Here is a 15,384-nt window from a genome sequence, read left to right as displayed (position 1 = left end):
AAATGAGTTTCAGGTTCACGTGAACTGGGAAATATTTAGTATGAAATTAATACCTGGTATTAATGTTTAAGTTTGTTGATCTAATTAATACAGACATGTCTTTAGAGCCATCAGCATTATATATAGTACTTTCACTGCACCTAGGTTTAATAAAAGTTAAATGAAATCTTGTTACATCTGTTGCAAATTTGTCAGCAAGAAAAATAACTTGATATGATGAAATTAAAGTAAATATAAATGAAATAAGATCTTTTAGGTAAGCTATAAGAATAATTATGTCTTAAAAATCATCTAAAATAGTTTCTCCAGATTTTGGTAACTATTACTTGCCTCTTGGTTGTCATTGGAAATTAAGGTTTTTAAGAGTCGGGGACTCTAATTTAAATATATAATTAAAGCTACTGAAAATAATGAAACATTTCAAAATGGTAGAATGTGTGTTTTCAGTTAAGAAGGTATGAGGAATGGAATTACATTTTACTGAGAAAGTTTTATACATGGCCAGGATTAACTAAATTTCGATTAAGTTACCTAAGTAGGTGGATTTTGTTAAGTAAGCTAATACAAGACTGGAGTTTGATCTCTCTCTCTCTCTGTTAGAAGTGCTCCTTTTGATAACAGATTATATAAGTTTCTGTGCCCTTAGGTGATCCGTATTTGTTTTCTTTTAATCGTTTTGTGACTTTGGTTAAATGAATAAGTACTGTTTCTCAGTGACCTATGATCCTGTTGTGTTTTAAAACCTTTCTGATATTTTTGTGTATCTTTTTTTTTTTTTTTTTTTTTTGCGGTACGCGGGCCTCTTACTGTTGTGGCCTCTCCTGTTGTGGAGCGCAGGCTCAGCGGCCATGGCTTATGGGCCTAGCCGCTCCGCGGCATGTGGGATCTCCACGGACCGGGGCACGAACCCGTGTCCCCTGCATCGGCAGGCGGACTCTCAACCACTGCACCACCAGGGAAGCCCCCTTTTTGATATTTTTAACAAACTTCCTAAATATCAAAATCTGAATAAAGCTTTTTAGCCTCCAGTTGACTCTGAGATACTTCAAAAGAACATCTCTGAGACATCTCAGAGAGAGATGTCAAACTAATTTTATTTGGTATGTTAAATTACTTCAAAAACATTGTCAAGTGATTGGAGATGAACCTTAGGTTATGGTGTATGCATAAATGTCATTTTTATAGATATTCCAAAATTTATATGGAATCCCTAATATCTGCTATGTCCTGATATGTTATCAATCATAATACTAGTTATTCTAAAATGTTATATCCAAGTTTCCTGCTAATTACATTGTACTCAAATCTTTAACCATGGTATTTTTAAGTTTTGTCCTGAGGCTTTTACAAAATGAAGATCTTCAAGAAGACTGATAAAAAGGAATTTTTTAAGAAATATAAGTTTCTGATAGCCTTTAGATAATATCACTGGACTGGGTAACATATGACAAAACTAATGGGAAACCTGATTATTTCATCCAGATCAATGGGAATTAATTACATGAGACTGAAAACATGGCAGATATGATTTATGACTTTGGGAAATATACTGACTTTAATCTTTGTTTTTCAGAAAAACCTTTTCTCTTATGCGATGACCTACAACAGGTTGATAAAGTATGCCTTTGTAAACAAAGACGAAACGTTTATCTTTTTCTCTCTACCTGATCCTGCCAGAATTTTTTGTCTCCAGCAGGCTGTCCTGTGGACTTGATATTATGTTAATCATTGTTTGAATTTGTTCTTTATTTCCAAACTGTTTGTGCTTTGTGTCTCCCTGCAGCACTATGTCTTTGTCATTGCTACTAGCTGCATTACTTATATCCTATTTTATAAGATTGTTGTCTCTTGCAGTACCCGGTGTGTAACCAGGCCTCAAAACAAAACTTCTATGGCTAAACATCTTAAGAAAATAAATCACTTTTATAACATAAAATAATTGTAATAATATGATTCTAGGTATGGGAAGAAGCAACAAGGGAAAATGTCTCCTGGATCATAATTAGAGAATCCAGAGAATCTTTAATTATCAATAGGGCCTAATCCAAAAATTAGCACCTGGAGTGGCATATCAAGAATCTTTGCCTGACCTGGGATGAGCCTCCCAGCACCGTGGGACAAAATTTGATCGTGAAATGTCTCCCAAATATTGGTCAGATTCCCGACCAAGAGGAGAGGATCAGTCATCGGCGATTGCAGCCCTCCAACTTGAGCTGGTGAACCCTGAGGAAACTCAGGAAGAAGAATACCTGCCATCTAGCAGCCATCAGACTGCAGCCACTCCCTATGGTGAGCCCTGAGGACACTCAGGATGTGAAAATACAGGATACAGGCTAAGATAGGTGTGGTGCATATCAAAGAAATGATTTCAGTGAGCCCAGACTCTTGCATCTTCCCATACATAGGAAAAACGCTAAATTCCTTAACTGGTTATTTGGGGAAAGGTGAGGGGAAAATGGAATTTGAAATGTACCAACATCGAAGGTATGTCCCAGTTCACTTTATTTATTTATTTATGGCTGGGTTGAGTCTTCGTTGCTGTGTGCGGGCTTCTCATTGCGGTGGCTTCTTTTGTTGCGGAGCACAGGCTCTAGGCATGTGGGCTTCAGTAGTTGCAGCGCGTGGGCTCAGTAGTTGTGGCTCGCGGGCTCTAGAGCACAGGCTGAGTAGTTGTGGCGCACGGGCTTAGTTGCTCCGCGGCATGTGGGATCCTCCCGGACCAGGGCTCGAACCTCTGTCCCCTGCATTGGCAGGAGGATTCTTAACCACTGCGCCACCAGGGAAGCCCATACACCTGAAACATTTTAAATCAACTGTACTTCTATTGAAGTTTAAAAACAATGAAGGTACAATAAAGACATTTCAAACAACACTGAAGAAGTTTGCTATCACTAAATCCTGTATTAGTAGTCTACTGCTGCATAACAAATTATTACAAACTCATTGGCTTAAAAGAAAACATGTATTATCTCACAGTTTCTAATGAGTCTGGGTACAGGTTAGCTGGGTCCTCTGCTCAGGGTCTCACCAGGCCGAAATCAAGGTGTCATCCAGGTCTGCAATCTCATCTGAGCTCCAGGTCCTCTTCTAAGCTCACTGGTTATTGGCAAAATTCAGCTCCTTGCAACCGTAGAACCGAAGACTCAACTACTAGAGTCCACGTGGCCTTCTCCACAATGTGGCAGTTTGCTTCTTCATGATAAACAGGAGAATCTCTCTGACTTCTATCTGAACCCTTTTAAAGGGCTCACCTGATTAGGCCAGATCCACCCAAAATAACCTCCCCTTTGATTATCTCAAAGCCAATTGGTTACTTGAGTCTTTAACTCACCAACCTATCTAAAATTTCAAACTGGGCCCCTCATCATGGCACTCCTTTCCTTTCTTGCTTCACTTGTGTCCATAGCATCATATGAGTGCTATGTAATTTTACCATATATTTTTATTATCTCCCTTACTCCACTAGAATATACACTTCTTGAATTCATGGATGTTTATCTGTTCTACTCATTACTGTAGAACAATGCCTGGATCAGTTGATACTCCATTAATTTATTCATTTAATAAATTAAGTTCATTAAATTTAAGATCATTTAATGAATAATGAATGACACAGACCATGGAAAGCTTTGAGGAACTCAAATATAGAAAGATGTGAAGAAAAGTATGGTAGACGAATAAATATTGTTCAGTCACACGCACACAAAGCCAAATGGTTATAGACTTTAATTACATCAGCAAATCCCATTAACCCAATATATAACATAATCACAGAAGTAAAATTCTATCATGTTCATGAGATCTGCTCACACCCAGGGGGAAGAGATTATAGAGAATGTGTACACAGTGGGTAGGGATCTTGGGAGCCATCTTAGAATTCTGTCTACCGCAAATCCTCATGAAAGGAACTTCTAAAGGATGTACTTCAGGGTAGAAGGAAAATAATCCCAGATGGAAGATCTGAGACACAAGAAGGAAGAGTGAGCAAAGAAAATACTAAACGTATGGGTAAATCCATACAAATATCAACTATTTAAAATAACAAAATATCTGATTTGTGAAATTAATGAAATAACAATATAATTAAAATATTGGGTTACAAAAGCATATGAATTCAAAGAGAATGATTAATGTTAAAGAACTCTAAGCTCTATGTATTGTTTGAAAGAAGAATAAAGATATTGATTAAAGCTGTTAAATAAATATGCAGGGACTTAAAATTTTTAGAACAGAAGTAGATTGTATATTAGAGAGGGAGTTTAAAAATGGAAAAATCGGGACTTCCCTGTGTCCAGTGGTTAAGACTCCATGCTTCCACTGTAGGGGCTGCAGGTTTGATTCCTGGTTGGAGAAGTAAGATCCTGTGCACAGTGCAGCCAAAAAAAAGGAAAAATCATCCCACTGCACTCTAAGATGCTCCCAACCAACCTTCTCTCCTTTATTCAGGGTCAGACTTGTATCACAGTCTGGTGGATCTCCCTGCCTCTTCCCCACTTTCTCTCACAGCCATTTGCCCTAGCAAGTTTCTTGTACCTTTAATCCTCAATTAATTGGCATCTGTTTCTCGTATAATGTCCCTAGACTAACACAAATTCCCAATTTGTTTTATAAAATGAATCTATCCATGACAGCAAAACCAGACAATAGCAATATAAGTAAGGAAAAGTACAGTACAGGCCAATCTCATTTATGAATAAACAGTTCCAAGCAAAAACATGAGTATACTAAATTTAGCCACGTATACAAAATTAACACTCTGACAAAGTTGGTTTAAATGCAAGTTTGGTTTAATACTAGAAAATCAATTAAGGTCTAGGAAAAGAAATAAAATTTATAATAGTTGAAAGAGAAGAAATAAATATTATTCCCAGATGGTGTGATTTTCTATGTGGAAAAACCAAAAGTCTACAGATAACTTGTCAGAATTAGATAACTTAATAAAGTTGCTTGATGTATGATTAACATACAAATTTTAAAATACCATTTGCACTAGCATAAAAAGTAAGGTATCTGGAATTAAATATAATAAAACTTGTGCAAGATCTTTATGGGTAAAATTATTCAAAATTTTATAAAGATATTAAGAAGATTTAAATAGACAAAAGTACACTTTGCTCATGTTTAGAACTCATTATCGTGAAGACTTCAATCCTCCCAAGTAGATGTAGTGCAATCCCAACAAGGTTTGTGTACGTGAAAGTTGAAAAGCTGATTCCAAACTTTATGTAGATTTAAAAGAAGCAATGCACTCTCACTCTCAGAATTCACTGACCTTATTGCATGACTCAGCACCCAGGAGCAGCTGGTTGACAGAAAGGTGGAATGGTTACCTGTAGGCTCAGTTACAGTACCAGCTGGGAGACAACACCCTATGAAGTTGGGATGCTCTCCTACAGGATGTGGCATATGCCTTAATCCAGAGGACACTATGTGGTACCGTCTCCCCCAAGGCCAGGAAACAAGAGGCACAGGTAGAAGTTTCCCCTCTTACTGGTACATCTAATACCCGCCAAAAGGAGTCTTACTCCCCATTACCACAACATGGGACTCGGTAGGTTTGGAGATCCTAGTGCCCAAGACATGAACACTTCTATCAAAGTACTAGCAGTAAAGTAGAAGCTGAAACTGTCCCCTGGCTGATCTGAGCTCTCACGCCCCTGAACCAACAGGAAGAGCAAGTGGTCACTATACTGGACAAAGAGATTGATCCTTGGAGCCAGCAAACAGAAGGCATAATCAGAGTAAGGGCTGGGAGTCAAGGAGAGGGTGGCTAGTTAGGGCAGGGGTCACAGAAGATCAGTCCACCTTGTCTAGGTTTGTTAGTCGGACTGAGGTATTCCAGAGGCTTTGGGCCACGTGACAATCCCGAGCAGCTTCAGGGGGAAGAGTTATCACACAGGAACTGTTAAAATGTTTTCCAGAAATGCCATCCAGCTCCTTTGCCAAGCACAGGTAGAGGACTGGGATTGCACCTTGTTTGCTATCCTGTAGAGACACGGGGGAAGAAGAGGAGTAAAGGACACTCAGCAGCAGAGCCCTGCCCCACCCTCCACTACCCACCTTAAAGAAGAAGCTGAGGAGCCAGAAGAGGAAGTGATATGGCCAAGAGAAATGCCTCATGATCTTCGTGTATACAACACCTGGGTCCACAGAGTTCACAGTCACACCTGAGAGGGTGAGACACATGCAGTACAAAATGAAGTGAGAGGAGGATGTTGGGAAGAAAGGGTTAAGTGTCGTTCTGCAATGTGCAATGAGGGGAGGAGGATCCTTTCAGATCTGTCGGGTAGAGGTGACAAGAGACCTGGGGGTGGTACCAGGGAAGTCAGTGTTTAGTAACTTACATGAACTGTGATATCTGAGCCAGTAAGGAGACATAAGTATTTGAAAGTGTTGGGTGATCTTGAGGGGGAACATGATGGATGATGTTGGAGGAGAGGGAAGTTGTAGGTGATGAGAGAGTTGGAAAAGGACGAAGGGAGATATGAAGATGGGGTTGAGAGAAACATAGGGTGCACAGATGATAAATGGAGGATATTAACAGCTGGCTTGGGGGATATTGGGAGTATTATATGGCCAGAATATATTGGAATGAGATGGGAAGTGTTGGGAGGTAGTGTTGGGAGTGGAGGAGTAGGGGGTGTCAGAGGCAGTTACCTGTCCCTTGCAGTCTCTGGGCAAGCTTCCCAGTGAATGAGGCCAAAAGAAGTTTGCTGCAGTCATAGTTCTGGTTGAAGGTCAAAGGTCTACCAGCCCCTATCAGATGTTCCTCATCAATGTACCCATGTGCTTGCCGGAAGGAAGACACATTCACTACCCGGGCTGACCCTGCCCGCTGAAGGGCCCCTGGGTAGAGAGAGGACCACACACCTTCAATCCAAGTACTAGAGTAAATTCCCATGCCCACTCCCCAACCTGCTTCTCCATGAGACTCCAGGAGGACAGGGACCATCCCAGGCTTTCAGGAGAGAGTCAGTGGGTCCCCAGGCAGGCGCCCAGGAGAGGCACAGCATAATGTGAACTAAGACTTCATTTTTATTAGCTGTTTTCCTAATGCTCTTCCTCTTGTTTTATTATAGTGGGTTGTTTTTTTTTTTGCCTAAAGTAAAAGTGGAGTTTTGCCTTTTCTTTCACTTGCCAGCTGGAGCTAATTTAATTAATCCTTGTTTATATTTTTATCTTGCTGATGGCTAAGAAGGGGAAGGAGAGGCTCGAAATGCTGTGAAAACTGTCTTTCACACATTCATACATTCATTCTTTTACTTATTCATTCCACAGTTATTCACTAGGACCCTGTATTATGGCAGACACCACGCTAGGTGCTAAGGACATATGGGTGCTAGGTTTAGGGGGAAAAGAAATGTGTGCAGAAATACTTGGGAAGGTGTGGGTTTTTTAAAATTTTAACTATCTTCCAAAAGAGTGAAAGTAAAATTACTATCAATAGAACAGGTACAAGTAAATTAAAAAAAAAAAGAGTTCCTAACTATACAGAAAAAAGTCTGGATTATATAAAGTATCAAAAGTTGTAGGACTTCCCTGGTGGTGAAGTGGTTAAGAATCCACCTGCCAATGCAGAGGACATGGGTTTGAGCCCTGGTCCAGGAAGAGCCCACATGCTGCAGAGCAACTAAGCCCATGCGCCACAACTACTGAGCCTATGCCCTAGAGCCCGCGAGCCACAACTACTGAGCCTGTGTGCCACAACTACTGAAGCCCGCGCACCTAGAGCCAGTGCTCCGCAACAAAGAGAAGCCACCGCACTGAGAAGACCATGCATTGCAACGAAGAGTAGCCCCCTCTCACCACAACTAGAGAAGGCCTGTGCATAGCAACGAAGACCCAAAGCAGCCAAAATAAATAAATAAATAAAATTATTGAAAAAAAAATTGTAGTTGTCACATATGAGTTTACTTATTGTTTCAAAATGCTAAAACTATTTTGAGCCCCCCATTTAAATGAAGAATCACAAATGAAAACTAGAGCAGGAGGTATTTAGCCAAAATTTGTTGGAGACAAGATTATTCTTAAAGAGGACAGTGAACTCCAAACTTGCAGACATAGTGACATGAAGACCAAAGGGGCTCACAGCCTAGTTGGAGACTGATCTTCATGCAGTGCAGGAACAGAGATGTGTACAGGGACTAAGGGAGTCCTGTAAATGGGGACGGCTGGGGGAGGCAGAGGTGTCAGGACAGGATCCACAGCACGAGTGATATCTGTGCTGAGTGTTGGCAGCTGAATTAAGTTAGACAGGCTAAAGAGATGGGAAAGCGTATTCCAGATAGAGGGAAATACATGCGCAAAAGCACAGCCAGAATTAAAAAACAGAGTGTGGCCCAAGAGATACAGATTGTCTGGCTGGAGACAAGGGTGTGGGTTTGGGAAAGGCAAAGGTGAGACTCTCAGCCTGCAGAGGGTCTTTTAAGGAGAGAGAAGCAGTTTAGTTTATTATATAAAGTACAGAGTTCCTTCAAAGGATTTGAAGCAAGAAAGTGATATGATGAAAGGTGATTTCTTAGAAGTGGCAGAAGGGAGAATAGATTAGAGAAGGGAAGATGGGAGAGAAGGCAGTTTAAGAAACTATTACTAAGCAAGGTACAGACAGGGTATTGTAGCATGTTATAATTTTTGGAAAGGGGGGGGAAATATTTATACTTACAAATGCATAGGGTTTGGCCTTGCTCTTTGTTCACTTTCCAGTTGGGGCTAATTTAATCACCCAGTAAAGGGTACATGAGACCTGGCATATGGGTAGGGTTTGGCCTACCAAATGCATAGGGTTTGGCCTTGCTCTTTGTTCACTTTCCAGTTGGGGCTAATTTAATCACCCACTAAAGGGTACATGAGACCTAGCAATAGTAGTTGCCTCCCAGGAGGGGAACGGGTAGCTGATTTTCCAAGAGAGGAGGAGACTTTTTCTTTCTTTCTTTCTGTCTTTTTTTTTTCTACTGCATACCCTTTTGTACTTTGGACATGTCATACCTGACCAAAAAATTAATTTTCTTTTAAAGAGGCTATTAGACAAGCCAAAGAAAATGTTAGGGAGAATGTGCCTGTCACCCAATCCCTCCACTCCCTAGGAAGAATACAAACCTCCTTAATTCTAGTAGCCTAATACCACCCTCAAGAAGCTTTTGTTGAGATGACTGACTCTACTAGTCTGGCTAGAACTCAGAGCTGGGGGAAAGAGAGGTGGGATGTAGATCTTACATCCTCTTGCTGGTTGTATCTGGGGCTGGCTGATTCCATTACCAGCCTCCTAATCCTGACTGTTGCCAGGTGGGTTCCCTGCTGTGTACAGCAAAAATATGCTGGGTCATTGCTCAGCAAGCATCTGGGTGCCAAGGGAAAGGAGATGACCACGGGAGACAGTAAGCACAAAAATGCCGGGGGAATGGAAAAGTGGGGGTGGCACAGAAGGTAAGCACCCCTCCTTCCTTACCTTGGAGCAGATTTGTGAGCAGAAAGGGTCCAGTGTAGTTGGTGGCAAAGGTGAGATCAAGGCCCTCTGGGGTAAGTGTAGTGGGGAATCCTGGGAGAAGATGAAAACATAGGTGGTGGGTGATGGGGTGAGGACCCTGAGGGAGACAAAGTCTGGGGAGGACATATTGGGTTCAGTAGAAATGCCACAGGAGCATGGATGTGTTGAGATGGGGGCGATGAAGTTTGAGGCTATAACTTAAGGTAGGCTTTTTAGGATAGTGTCTGAATTACAGTGTTTCCATGGTCTGTACAGGTTAGGCTTGGAGGATGCCTGTTTTGGGGCCCCTGAGCTAGAAAGGAGGTTCCTGAAATGTGCTTAGGGGAAGCAGTCAAGGCACATACCACAGACTGCAGCATTGTTAACCAGGAGATGTATCTCATGATACTCCTGCAGAAGCCGCTGAGCGAAGCTTCGGACGGAGTTCATAGAGCTCAGGTCCACCTCACCAAGCAGGAGACGGTTGCTCTTTGACGCCGCTTGTATCTCGGCCAGGGCTCGCTGTCCACGCACCCGGCTACGGCAGGCCAGGATCACACGTGCCCCGCGGCGGGCCAGCTCCTGGGATACAGCCTTCCCGATGCCTGTGGGAGGGCAGCTTCAGAGTATGCTAGTCTGGGGAGTGACTAAAGGGCAACGTGGTGGGGGGGGGGGGTGCGGGGGGAGACAAATGTTCTGACGGTGGGTGCTGGTCCTCCTCCCTGCCCTCCCTGTTGGGGCTGTTGGAGGCTGAGGCCCTTAGTGAAGTGACAGGGCAGGAGGAGCACTCACCACTGTTGGCCCCAGTCACCACTGCTATCTTCCCAGTCAAATCCGTGGAGCAGCATTGGAGGTCCCAAAGATACAACTTATGCCAGACCTGCACACTTAGTCTAAGCAGGAGGACCAGAATGAGGAGGACAGAGCCAGGACCCCAGACTGGGGTGTTGAGTAGAGACCACAGTGACATAGCAGCGAAGTCTGGTCTGCCACTGGAAGTGCTGCCCATGGGAGGGTGGGGAGGGACTAGTCAAAGCTGAGTAGGACTAGGCAAGAGGTTGGTGTGGAGCATAAGGCACAAAATTTAAGGAGGCACTCACTCGTGGGTGTGCTTGAGCATCCCGTTTGAAACTGAGAGTGAATTCCTCCTTAAATTGTTTTCCCTAGCTATCTGATTGCTTCACTCCATTGCTGGTCCAAGTCAAAGATCAAGAGAGTCCAGGTTTCCCTAAACCCTGCATAGGCTCAAATGTGTCTCCAAGTGAAACTTGGGTTTGCACTCTAAGATGAACTGACAGAGCTCCAGGGACTGGAAATTAACTTCCTCATGTCTCGAATCACTCTGTGCTTAAGTGGGGTCATCCCCTTCTTCCCCTACTGGAAGGAGACTCTTATAAATTCTCCAAACTGAGGCAGACCCCACTAGGAACCCTTATGTCTGCTCCTTTGTGGGGATGGGGATGGTTCTCCAGAATGCCTCTGCTGGGGAGCCACCTTGGCCCTAAAGCAGGGTCTCCTAAGGGTGTAATGGAATTATTCCCTGGAGTCAGTGTTCTATATTCTTCTAGACCACTCCAGTTCACGAGAGCACACACTTGGAAGAAACTGACAGACATCAGGCCAATACTTAAGGCAACTCAGGTGTTTATTTCTGGCAAGCAGACAGAAGGAAGGTAGGTTTCACACTGCCTGAGGTTCAGGGCTCAGAATGGGGCAGGCGCTTGGAGGGGAGTGACCACATTTTGGGGGTTGAGCTCTTCATTAGCTGTGCCACGGTCACCTGGGGCTTTGGGGCACCTATGTGGGTGGAGGAGAGGTGCCACCTTCTTTGTCCTCCTTTTGAGGTTCAGCAGAGCTGAGCAGCACCTGGGTGGCTGGGTTCCACATGCTCACACCAGGAGCCAGCTCCAGTGCTTCCGGCAGCAACACGGGCTTCCGCATCACCTGGCACTTGGCCTCGAGAACTCGGGGCACGGGATGAAGCCACTTGTGAGGATCCTGGCTCTCCCCGTCCCCAGGGTCCAGGCCCTGCAGAGGTACGCGGGTGCGGCCAGCCCACAGCTCTCCCAGCAACTCGCCCTCCCCCTCCCAGCCGCTGGGCCACTTGGCACCCGGCCATAGTCTGGGGCTGGGGCTGCGGGCCACGTCGGGGCGCGCCGGGTGTGTGGCAAGAAAACGGAGCCCGGGACTAGCGAAGGGCAGCTTTGAACCAAAACCTGGCGACGGTAGGCCTAAACTTAAAGTAGGGAATTGGAGGCTGGGGCCGGGGCCCAAGGCTCGGAAAGGAACGCCAGGTGCGATAGGGAAGAACACTGACGGGGAGACGCGGACGCTGGGGGCGGAGGCTTGCGGTCCGGCTGGGGCCTCGATCTTCTCGCCCCGCTGGCGCCCGCGGTAGGCTTCCAGGGGGGACGTCTCGGAGTCTGGGACCAGAACCTCCGCCAGCGGGCGCACCCAGTGGCGCGACACCCGCGCCGGGTCCAGGTGCGCCATCGCCGCCTTGCGGCCCATTCTGTAGTGCAGCGCGCTGGGCCGCGCATCGGCGCGCCCGGGCTGCTGCGGCTGGAACCCCCCGGAGGCGCTGAGCGTGGTGGGGCCGCCCGCAGAGGGGCCGGACACCGACACGACCGAGGGGATGCGGGGCACCTTCTCCTCCTTGAGCTCCGGCCGGTCTCCAACCGCGTACGGCTGCGGCTGGGAATAGTAGAGGTCCTCGAGCGAGAACTGAGAGCTGAGGGGCTGTGCCCTCTCGACAGAGGCCTGAGGGCTGGCTACCAAGGACAGCTCCAGAGAACGGTGGGGACTGCCGGCGGGCGCCATCTCTTTCGACGGTTGGCTGCTCGCGTTCAAGGATCCGACTGCAAACAGGTGGCCCCTCGCCTGGTCGTCCAGTTTCTCTAAAGGACCCCTGGGCCCTGTCTCCTGAAACAGGACCGGGGTGGGTAGGGGGCCCGGGGTGACTCTCAGTTCAGGAGGACGCTCCCAAGATTCCATCCGCTCCTGAGAGCCTGTATCCATCCACGATCTTCCTAAAGGGATCTGGTCCACGTTCTCTTGGTCCTGGGGAAATGCACCAGGGTGGAGGTGAGGGGTGAGTGGTGAGACGTCAGAAAGGGTAGAGAGGAGGTTGGAGCAGTCCAGTGAGGCCCTGAGGAGATCGAAGACGCGGCGGGGGCAGCGGTGACAGCTGGGAGGTAGCTGGGGGCTGAGCTTACTTCGCCTTGGAAGGTCTCCTCCAGCCCCACCGAGGTCAGCGCGTGTAGCACGGGCACGGATCCCTGAGCCCAGGCATCCGTCGTGCAAGACAAGGGTTCCTCATCCTCGCCCCATGTGGGGTCCTCTGCCACTGCAGATTCTCCCTCGTCCCTGGCCAGGAAGCGCCACTCGGTGATCTGCAGCATGGCTTCCCGGGCCTGGCTGATGGTGAATGGAATGCACTGCAGAGGCGAGAAAGGGTCTCAGCCCAGCAGGGAGGGGTCAGGGAGAGGGGAGATGGGTCTGGAGAACAAGGATCCAGGCCCACCTGTTGAGTCAGGTAGACTTGAAAGGCAGAGTCCATGACTCGGGCCAGCAGATCAGCCAAGATGTCCCCCACCACTTCCTCGCCCTCTTCGAGAGCCGTGAGCGCCATCCACTCAGCCTCAGTGAGCCGCCCAGGCACTATGTCCACCTGCAGCACCACCGGAGCCGTAGGCGGCCGCGCCTTTTCCGCCTTGGATCGGGTCACCCCGCGGTCTCGGACCTGCCTCTGTGGGAAAGGAACAAGGCAGTCAGGGTGGGAAACTAAGGAGTGGAGAAGCAGTTATGGGCTAGGAGGAAGCTTCCTCAAGTGGTCTAGTAGGAAAGAAAGCCTTTAGAGAGGGATAATTTACTAAGAGACTACCATGTGACAGATGCTTTTCAGGTGTGTGACCTAGCTAATTTAATTTTCATAACAGCTCACTGGCCCATTTTACAGACAAAGAAACTGAAACCTGACAGCAGTTTACCTCCACTTGCTTGGGATTACACAGTGAACCCAGGCTATATATAGCTCTAACTGCACAGTCCTTGCTATTTGCACTAGTTCAAAGTGTTCAAAACTCTTGCAAGTTCAAGAACTTGAGAAAGAAAAGTCAATAGGACTTCCCTGGTGGTGCAGTGGTTAAGAATCCACCTGCCAATACAGGGGACATGGGTTCCATCCCTGGTCTGGGAATATCCCACATGCTGAGGAGCAACTAATCCCACAAGCCACAACTAGAGCCCATGCGCTGCAACTACTGAGCCCATGTGCTGCAACTACTGAGGCCCATACGCCTAGAGCCCATGCTCTGCAACAAGAGAAGCCACCGCAATGAGAAGCCCACGCACCACAACGAAGAGTAGCCCCTGCTCGCTGCAACTGGAGAAAAGCCCGCACGCAGCAGTGAAGACCCAACACAGCCAAAAATAAATAAAGTTATTTTAAAATGTAGGGGAAAATAGTTTAAATTGTCATATAATCTCTGGGTGAGAAACAGCTGCCTAAGCATAAAAGTAATGTAAGAAATAATAAAGAAATGGATAGATAAGTATATATATATATATATATATATGTCAAATTTTCCTCTGCTTATTTAAAAAAAAAATTCCTAATTAGAAGGTGATAATAGTAGTTTTCATTTACTGGCACTTAAAGTATATCAGTCACATACATGGATTCAATTCCTACATTTTTTAGACTACATACTATTTTTATCCCCATTTTACAGAATTTGCCCAGGACAACAGAGCAAGGAAGTAGTGGGGTCATATTTCATATGCCAGTCTGTCTGACTCCAGAGTTTGACTTTATCCTGCTTCCTAAACAAAAAATATGAGCAACAAATTTTAAAAAAGGATAAATATCCCCCAATACATTAAAAATGCATAAAATTTTTTAAAATCATAAGACCTCCAAGGATAATAAGCAAAGGACATAATATTTCACAAAAGTGGAACTGTTGATGACTAATAAACTTTTGAAAAGCTGTCCAACCTTCAAAAGTACCAATTCCAGTTTTATGAACACACACAAAGGCATATTCTGAAATGAAAATATATATTCTCTAAAATAGTCCCTGTGATGTCATTTATAATAGCAGAATGTTGAAAACATACATCTAACAAAAAGAGAATAGGTGGCTAATTGTGTGCTACCTATATGATGGACTATTATGCAATGATTAAAGGCAGTCTTTAGGAAGAATTTACAATAGCATAGGTAAATACTTATGATGTAATGTTAACTGAAAGAAGCAGGATACAAAATTACATATCAAGTATGATCTCAGATATGTAAACCGATGTGTTGACGAAAAGGAAAGCACAAAAATTGTAATAGTGGATATGTTTCTTTCCTACACTCTTCTCCATTTTATAAGTTCTCTACAGTGACTTTGTATCCTTTTATAATCAAGAAAAATCCACTGAAAAAGAAAAATCTAGTCCCCCCAAAATCCATATTAAGGACATAGGAATTTAGTAGCAGATTCTTGGGAGCTTTCTCATTTCCCCACAACAGTCTCCCTGAACCTGATTCCTTCTAAAATTTACCTCCCAACGTAATCTTCCCAAACCTTTGCCTCCCCATCCCCACCCTTATTGCCTCATACATGGTGTTCCCCAAAATTCATTCTCCCCCAACTCTGGTGTTTCCTAAACCTCACGCTGAACTCAAAATCCCTTAAGCCTCATTTCCTCTCTCTGCTAGAGAGAACAGTCCACTTGGCAAGCCCAGGGAATGGCCCATGGCCCAGTCCAGGCTTGGCCAGAGCAGAGCAGGTAGGGAGAGTTGGTTCCTTAGACTTCCCCACCCAGCGTCTCATGTGACACCCGTGATAACGGCTTTAAACAATTGACTTTCAAGTACAGCCTCAGAATTGTTGTTTAATCCATTTCTTCCTCCTGAAATTCTCGAA

General features: G+C 45.2%; 2 protein-coding genes across 3 annotated transcripts; both read right to left on the bottom strand.

The window, feature by feature from the left end:
- Positions 1 to 3,621: 3,621 nt before the first annotated feature.
- LOC132435313 (retinol dehydrogenase 12-like) lies at positions 3,622 to 10,466 on the bottom strand. 2 transcript variants are annotated; one of them, XM_060027488.1, is made up of 7 exons: positions 10,256 to 10,466; positions 9,829 to 10,068; positions 9,446 to 9,535; positions 6,658 to 6,846; positions 6,061 to 6,167; positions 5,806 to 5,985; positions 3,622 to 4,361 (listed from the first exon to the last, which is right to left on the bottom strand). In XM_060027488.1, exons 1-7 carry the CDS (start codon positions 10,431 to 10,433, stop codon positions 4,299 to 4,301), a joined length of 1,047 nt encoding a protein of 348 aa, XP_059883471.1. In that variant the 5' UTR covers positions 10,434 to 10,466; the 3' UTR covers positions 3,622 to 4,298. The 2 variants fall into 2 exon arrangements, with proteins under 2 accessions (XP_059883471.1, XP_059883472.1); XM_060027489.1 differs by lacking the exon at positions 3,622 to 4,361 and having other exon boundaries at positions 4,770 to 5,985.
- A 682-nt stretch (positions 10,467 to 11,148) lies between these two features.
- Positions 11,149 to 12,961, bottom strand: C12H2orf81 (chromosome 12 C2orf81 homolog). Its single transcript, XM_060027752.2, is given in 2 exon segments — positions 11,149 to 12,559; positions 12,562 to 12,961. Coding segments are annotated over 2 exon segments (1,602 nt in total). The 5' UTR covers positions 12,865 to 12,961; the 3' UTR covers positions 11,149 to 11,260.
- Positions 12,962 to 15,384: the final 2,423 nt, after the last annotated feature.

This window comes from Delphinus delphis, chromosome 12 (genome assembly GCF_949987515.2).
Source record: "Delphinus delphis chromosome 12, mDelDel1.2, whole genome shotgun sequence".
Taxonomy (NCBI): Eukaryota; Metazoa; Chordata; class Mammalia; order Artiodactyla; family Delphinidae; genus Delphinus; species Delphinus delphis.
Note: the sequence above shows the minus strand (reverse complement) of the source record. Positions and strands in the feature narration are given on the sequence as shown.

Bases quoted from the DNA above. Each gene is read 5' to 3' on its own strand.
- LOC132435313 (XM_060027488.1), bottom strand. From the start codon at position 10,433: ATGTCACTGTGGTCTCTACTCAACACCCCAGTCTGGGGTCCTGGCTCT. The intron at 6,847-9,445 runs GTAAGGAAGGAG...CTCTCTACCCAG, and splicing joins GCTCACAAATCTGCTCCAAG to GGGCCCTTCAGCGGGCAGGG. The intron at 5,986-6,060 runs GTGGGTAGTGGA...GTGTCTCTACAG, and splicing joins TCCTCAGCTTCTTCTTTAAG to GATAGCAAACAAGGTGCAAT.